At 40.9% G+C, this 7904-nt stretch overlaps 1 protein-coding gene across 1 annotated transcript in view; it reads right to left on the bottom strand.

Moving 5' to 3' along the window:
- Nucleotides 1-330: 330 nt before the first annotated feature.
- ADAMTS1 (ADAM metallopeptidase with thrombospondin type 1 motif 1) overlaps nucleotides 331-7904 on the bottom strand; it is an 8986-nt gene continuing 1412 nt past the window's right edge. Inside the window, 9 exon segments of the mRNA XM_018560109.1 lie at nucleotides 331-1896; nucleotides 2764-3027; nucleotides 3306-3330; nucleotides 3621-3689; nucleotides 3793-3979; nucleotides 4867-5153; nucleotides 5661-5828; nucleotides 6221-6353; nucleotides 6608-6954. Of these exon segments, the coding sequence (XP_018415611.1) occupies nucleotides 1161-1896; nucleotides 2764-3027; nucleotides 3306-3330; nucleotides 3621-3689; nucleotides 3793-3979; nucleotides 4867-5153; nucleotides 5661-5828; nucleotides 6221-6353; nucleotides 6608-6954 (2216 nt within the window). The 3' untranslated portion in view covers nucleotides 331-1160.

Below are 7904 nucleotides of genomic sequence, written 5' to 3' on the forward strand. Positions count from 1 at the left end.
AACAGAACTGATATTTCGGTAACTGGTGGACCCCTGATTTTTGAATTACCCACTAACATCTTATATTTCTAATAGAGATTCCTGTTTGGGTCTGATTGAGGCCATTATGCAGCCAAAGATGGGAGTCTCGCTCTTCCATCTGCTTTTTTCCTAGATGTAAAGGAACCAGCAGTAAGAGCGAGAATCCTTTTGTAGAGGCTTCAAAAGGTGAAGACGAGAATTCAGGTACAGGTAATCTTACCACCAATAGCCCAAAAAAGAAGTTTGTGGGTGTTTTAACTTGATGGCAGCACCAAAAGACTGAAATGTCAGTTCATGTGAACATGCTCCTTAATGCTGCCCATCTGGTTGCTAACAGTCAACTCTGAAGGACAATATACATATTGTATCATTCTTGTATCTCTATACTATATTAGCAGGCTGCAATATAGCCCAAAATGTATTGGTCCAAGTAATCTGCACATCCCACATGAATAAGAATATGGCTTTATTTCTTTATAAAAAATATATATATATACTGTGACACCATAGCAGCCATTGTTATTTTACTAAAGATCCTTTTCAGCTCCTGAATTTACCCTTCTTGACTGAGGTAGGTTAACCCCACTATGGACAATATTCAAGAACAGATCTGAATACCCCTATAGCAAAAGGCCAGCAAACACCGGCTTACAGTCTGTAAGAAGCCCAAGATTTGTCAGCTACAGGATTAGATGAATACATGTAAAATTCAGGAGCCGGTCAGTCCAATCTTGGAGCCAAAAAAAACACACAACTCAGAAATAAAGAACTAATAATTTTTAGGTGCATTGGCTATTTGGCTCCAGGAGCTTGTTCAGACCTGTGTCAACAACCAACATGGCTGCCAGTTAGCTGTAACTAACCTGTAACAGACGCAAAGGTTTGAAAAACAGACAATGCCTCAGGGGTCCTAGTGATGAAGGGTTTAGTGACACTGATTTGCCCTTCGTTCAAACCTACATGTGCTGTTCAACCTGATGATCCAATCCAACAGGCAGTTATCTGCACTGTTCCTTCTCAATAAACTTTCCATCCTCTCACCTTGCACATTGGCCAAACATGTTCTACCTGACCCCTCTGCTTTCAGCATGCTCAGTTTTGTGTAATAGAACCTAGTAATGTTCTGAGTCGGATGCTGTTTAACTGCAGTTGGAAAGAGTACAAAAGTCTATTAAATGTTTAGGCTTCTTTGAAGGATCACAGTTGTCTTGAGGCAAGTTGCTACCTTCATAGGAGACACATTTTAAAAGTCTCTTTCTAAAGCCCTTTCCGCAGGTCTTAGAACAAGAAGACCATTCTCCCAACTGCCACTGGGGACATGGGATGTCTGCACATGGCCTAATATCATCTGGCTTTAGTTCGTTAGCGCAGTCTTTTGAAGGTTGACCCCTCAAGTCTTTGCACTCGACTGATCTTCTCTGCCAGCCTAATCCACAAGTCTTTGAGCATTCACCCCACTCCTTAATGACCCATTCAGACAGAATGGTCTCTTTAATAGCGTTAAAGGACTCTTTCTTTTTGTTCAAGGTCTTTTCTGGTTGAGCTGCTTTCTTGACAAAATAAATGTACTTGATTTTCAGGCGTTGAGATTCTCCCACCGTGAGGGCCTGTATGGTGATCGGTTCTTTCAAAGGCTTGTAGCTTCGGATTCTTTCTAAAGATGCAGTGGAACCACTGTAGGTCAAGAAGTTGCCATTGTAAGAGAGGTCTAGTTCCAGTGTGGACAATGTGTAATCTCCATTCAGGATGTAAGTTCCATCGGCGGCCTTGATTGCCAAAAAGCTGCCGTCATGCATAGATCCCCTGTTGTTACGTTGTTTGATCTCAATGTTTGTCGCTCCTGCAGGAATTGTGACAACGTCGTAGTACCCGGGTCTGTAAAAATCCAAATTACACAATATAATTAATGAATTTTGACACACAAAAATAAAAAACAAATCTAAAAAAACACAATACAATTCTTTTCTGTCTAGTATCAGATGAGAGACTTTGGAGAATTTTTGTCCTAATTCCTTTACAATAGATTTTCCTCTACATGTATATTTACATATTCTTTAAGTTACATTTTATGTTTTAAATCAGATTTAATTGCCTTCAACATTTAAATCCGCACCTAGACCAAGATTTAAGCAGAACCTTAGTCCCAAAAATAAAAATGCATAAAGATATCAGTTAGATCTTAATGGTTACATATAACTGACCACTTTCCTTGGATTTATTGTATTACCAGAACCCCTTTAGATGCCAATAAGCCCCACTATTCTAACTCTGAACACCTCTGAGTCCTCAAGTAAAAGATGATTGGGCTTTATTGAGCTGTATGTGCATTTGCTATTTTGTCATCGGTGGGTTGCATTGGCAGAGGCAAATATGGCGCCCAACATCACAGGAAAGGGAATGAAAAGGGGCAGAGGGTGCCTACAGCAACACATTTATGGTGGTGTACGTATTTTTTAACTGGCTGTTTTTTAAACTTGATGGATCTGGTATGGTTGCAATTTTAAATAGTAACAGATTAACTGGACTTTTGTCCTTTGAATTAGTTAAACTGTAAACGTGTCAAAAACACACCACCCTTTCGTTTGATGTAATGCCCTGCTGATGAATTAAAACACTGACATTTTTTTCAGTGAGTGCATTATTTATGATCTTACAAAGGCCTAAGCAACTCATTAACTTTGAAGGGTGAAGGATGACGAGAAGCTAAGTGGATAAAAATGCAAAAATAGTGTTGCAACATACCTTGCTTTGGTGAAGGTTCCAGAGACTTTCTTACAGGTAGAACCATTTCCACCGCAGATGCCACACTTGTCAAACTTCTTGCTGGACCCGATAACTCTATCACAGCCAGCCTTGACGCATTGACCCTGGATGCAGATAGAGGTGGAGTCGGGGCTACACGGAGTGCCATCGGCAACCTGTATTAAGGCAGCAAAAAAAAAAAAATTAGGTCCAACCATCAGTGATTTACAAAGTATACAAAAGAAGTTACTGGCAAAATATGAGCTTAGTGGGGCTTCAAAAGCAAGAACCTGCAATTTATCTTGATAACCTTTAAAGTTCAAATTCAGAAAAGAGTCAGAGACTTTCTAAAGTACTGGAATGATGGATATAACCACCAATACATGTGTCCTGAATGAACAAAGGGCTTATAATGGGACTGAATAGTTTGCTACCCTGCAGCTTCTTTTAAGAGACCAGTAATTGCAGCTTCTCTCTTATGTGCCAAGTGAACCTACCACCCCTCATGTATTCAGGCAGAGCTCTCAGCATTATCCTGTCACAACTTTTATATTCCCTCAACGCTCCCTTACTGATGGTAAAACTGGGTGATGACAGGGCATAATCCTCCAAAGCAGCCGACATAATGACTTCCTACAGCAGCTGCTGGGAATCTTAATTTGCAGACATGAGGCAGTCTGCACAACCCTTGGCAAGAGTGCCATGTTCTAACAAAGATTCAATTCTGTGTAGAGGATGGTAGCCCAGAGAAAAATTAAAATATAAAAGGCATCCGTTAAAGGGTCTTTTGAAAACTCTAGGGAGGCATATGGCAGAGTATGTCTCATTCTTGCCTACAGTTCAGCTTTAAACATTACCATCATTGTGTATGGCAGACTTGGAGATGTCATTATGGGCTTCACACTGCTCTTCACGGAAAGTCTTGCCTGAGGAGAATACACAAGACAAATCAGGATATGCAAATTATAACTATGATTTGCCACTATAAACAAGACTCAGATGTAAATGTAAACCATAATAGTCACTTACCATTATTTTCAGGGCATTCATCGGTATTGCATGAGCGGTACTGAACTCTTTTCCCTTCACAGTATTTGCCTCCATCTTTTGGCACTGGGTTGTCACACTCCCGTACTGAATACTGGACTCCACCACCACAAGTTCTGGAACACTCTCCCCATGGTCTCCATGCTCCCCAACCACCATGCACAGGAGTCTGTAATTATACAAAAAAAAGGAGCATTAAGTATCTTTAGCTACACAAAACACAAAAACTATTGAAAAAACTATTGAAAAAACACAGAATTTTTTGGATGAAGCAAGTAGACTTTTCGGAATGGAAAACTAAAATGTTGCTGCAGTAAACTACTATCTAATGTGGCTAAATGCTAAAATACCCTCTTGTTAAGCAGACATGTATCTCACCATCAACATCTCCTAATATAAAACACAATTGTTCACCAGAGGTGACATTGCATCTAAAGTATATTTATCTATTACAGGCATTTATATAGTTCTGACAATGTATGCAGCATTGTGCATGCACATGGGTCTCTGACCTTAATCTAAGGTCCCTATCTCACATGCATACATACTTGGGTACATATAGATAAAAGCCAATTAAACCTTCCAGCATTCCTTTGGAGTGTGAGAGGAACCAGAGTACCTGGAGGAAACCACTCAAGCACACGGAGAACATGCAAACTCCATGCAGGTAGTGTCCTCGTTGGGATTAGAACTGAGCACCCTACTGCTACAAGGTAGCAGTGTTAACCACCAAGTCACTAATAACTGAACAAACTGGCATTTAGATATCAAACTAGAATAAACCATGACAGTAAAAAGTAAAAGCTGCACTGGAACATCTCTAAACATGGCAAGCTTGAGTTTGCAGGTTAAAGCATTTAAATTGCAAGTTATATCTTCTAAAGCTTGTGTAATTTTGATCAAGTGAGTTAGATATTCTAATAAATAAGGAAGCTGCCCCAGGGCCAAATAAAGAAATTGCCCCATCATCATTTTTGGATGTAGTGGAGTGATCCAACACAAACTCTGATTTTCTAATACAAACTGAAAAGAATGATAGAGACGTTGGAATCATACCTCATAATGCTTCTTGTCCATCTGCTGAATGCACTTCCCATTAAGACACCATTTCCCTACTCCACAACTGGTTCCATCGGCCCAGGGGAAGTGTTTAGTTTGGCATACGAGCAGCCCCCCGGAGACTCCAGTGCACCACAAGGTCGTACACGTACTGGCGGCATCTGGACAATGTCTGGAGTCTTCTCCAAATGTAAATTGGCACTGCTTATTGGCATCATAAAGCGTTCCAGGGAGATCTGGTGGGAGCTGGATGGGTCGGCTTGGCTTGTCCAATAAGCACTCTCCTAATTAAATAAATAAAAAAAAAAAGAAGAAAATTAGACTACAGCAAATGTTTTCAGAGAGCATGCTCCCACAACTTGCAACATCTTGCCTGACTATGTGCCCAATCAAATTGTGCCTTGGACATAATTTAAAGGGGAGTAACTCTCAGTAAGATTAAAATGGCACTTTTACTTTCCCCACAAGCTCTTCTGAAGTTATAGCTGCCAACAAGATTCGGATAGCTAGCATATTTGGATGAACTACCTTTATCATGATTCTACTTACAAAGTTTTTACTTTATAGACCAACAGGGGAAGGTGATGTCAGCACTGTACATATCCTAGAAGCTAGGTCACCGAAGCAGCTAAAGCAATCATGATGCTACCCAACCTTTGGAAGGTATAAGAAGCCTTCAAAAAATACCCTCATCGTTTTGATACTTGATTTACTGCCCTCCGTATCCTGTAGTGCGACTTCAAAACGTATATTACAAAATTGTTGTACTGTAACATTACACACACACTTACCATGACCGTTGTCCAAGAAAGATGTGATCATGTATGCACTGCATAGAGACCATGGTTCCTGCCTGTCCAGATTGGAGAGCATTGAAGCCATCATATGTGAATTCTTATCATCGGCATTGTAGCTGGAGCAGTGCTTTGCATCATCATGTGGCATGTTAAATACATGACCTGAAAACAGACATTTTCCGTTATAGAAAAATGCAGGAGGGGGGTTTGATTTCTTCATGAATTGGAAAAATTCACAGTTTGAAGTGTACTTTACAACCCTTCTCTAAACTTCACAATGCACTTGAGGGCAGTCTTCCGCTAATCAAGACAATATTAAGCATTTTGCAAACTTCCCAAGCATTCAAGTATTTCCTTATCATAAAAGTTTAGCACTTCAAAATGCATTCCTTTCCAGGTTCCTTTGTGGCAAGGGTGTCGTAAACATCTCCTGACCATCTGCTGTGTCTAAACAAATCTTAAGTTCCTTCCGGAGACGTTTATGTTTGAGCATAACTTATATCCTAGCATGTCAGCAAGCCCCAACCATCTTATATTAAGTCAGTGAATCCTACCTAGTTCATGGGCCGTTGTAAAAGCTGCTTGCAAGCCGTCATCTTCGATGATAGAGCAACTGCGACTGGGATCGCAAACCGTTCCAACATCAGCCATACCCAGGGTATCGCATGTCTGAGCTCCGCAAAGGTCCTAGAAAACAAAACAGTTTCAATATTAATTAGCTCAAGGACAAAACTTTGGCAGTAAGCATTTAACTTTGGCTCCTGTCCCTGGCTCAAACGAGAGCATAAACGTTTGAGATCCTAGGAAACGTTTTTTCCACTTTGGAGTTGGACTTATTTATAAAAACATCACACTGACTTATCACAGCTAGAAACATTCTGGGCTGCAATTGCATATCAGAGACATTTATGGAAGCTTAGACAGACATAAACTTGACTTACTTGTCTCGTAAACAGAATGGCTGTATCGTAATGTTCTGCATGCCGATCACTGGGTGGGTTATGCTGCTTCTGCCAGCTGCAGAAGTTCCTCAAAGTCAAGGCGGCATTGGTTGAGACCTCAGGTCCTTTCTGTTCATCGTAGATGACGAGGATCTTCACCACCACTAGGCTGATGGAGTTTCGGATGCTGGGATGCTTGTAAAGCTTTGCTGCCACTGACATCAGGGTGAGGAGGTAGTGCTTAAGGTTGCTCCCGTGAAATTCAGCCATTGATTGGTCTGCTACCAGCATGGTTTCAACATAGCGTGGGCTGGAAACAAATCTCTTTTTCCGTGTGTTTCCCAATCCTGCACAGAAGAACGTACAAAAGAACAACTTTCAATCTGCTGCACAGTTTAAATGGGACACAACTTAGAAATGGTAATCAGTATTTGCTATTTTTAGCCTAAGTGCCAAGCCATTCAACGAGCAAGTTGTCATTGTTTCTCACATTAAGTCATCTTTGGCTAGCAAGGCAAGATATGAGTCACATATTAACTTTCTTTTTTACATTCAACAAATAGCGAGCAATCCCTGTACCGTGCTTGTAACTGAGGCCAGCGACAGATTACATCTCTGAGCCTGAAACCTCAGCACCTTTCCAGCACACTGTACCCTTGTTCTGACAATCTGCTACAGTGTGCTGGAAAGGTGCTCTATTAACTACTTCGCTAGCTGCAGCACCATTCCTGAAAGCTGACCAGAACACACACTTCACAGAGTGCTGGCAAAGTGAGAGCATGCAGCCTGCTTTCTCCGATTGCAATACTTTATATTTCATTTGCAAATGTTTTACAAGCTTTGTATAACAAGGCGCAAAACCATAGAAAGGTATAATTCTCTTCATAAAACTGTGCAAGCAGGGACCTGTCCAATCTCTGCAATGATATCATTCCTAAGCACACGGCGTTTAACTCCTGCGACTCCGGGCTCGCCGCAAGCCTCCTTTTCCAACCTGCTGTGCAACTTGTGTAGTGCGCTGCCAAGCTGTGAATGGCACAGCCCTGTGGTTTGACTGACTGGTTCAGCTCCATGGCACGCTGCCCTGCACATTTATTGGTTAAGGATGAGCCAATAGCCAGAATGCACAGAGTATATTTAACTTTAAGAATCAAGTATTATGCATTACTTGTTTTAAGTGAAAAATTACAGAACGTTTCAATGAAAAATTTGGGGGCAATCACAATGCTAAGGTTGGGCCGCGACAGGTTAGTTCTGTAATTTTTGGTTGATTAAAATTGTTTTGTGTATATATATA

Source organism: Nanorana parkeri, unplaced genomic scaffold (genome assembly GCF_000935625.1).
Source record: "Nanorana parkeri isolate BGI_ZX_2015 unplaced genomic scaffold, ASM93562v1 scaffold432, whole genome shotgun sequence".
Lineage (NCBI taxonomy): Eukaryota > Metazoa > Chordata > Amphibia > Anura > Dicroglossidae > Nanorana > Nanorana parkeri.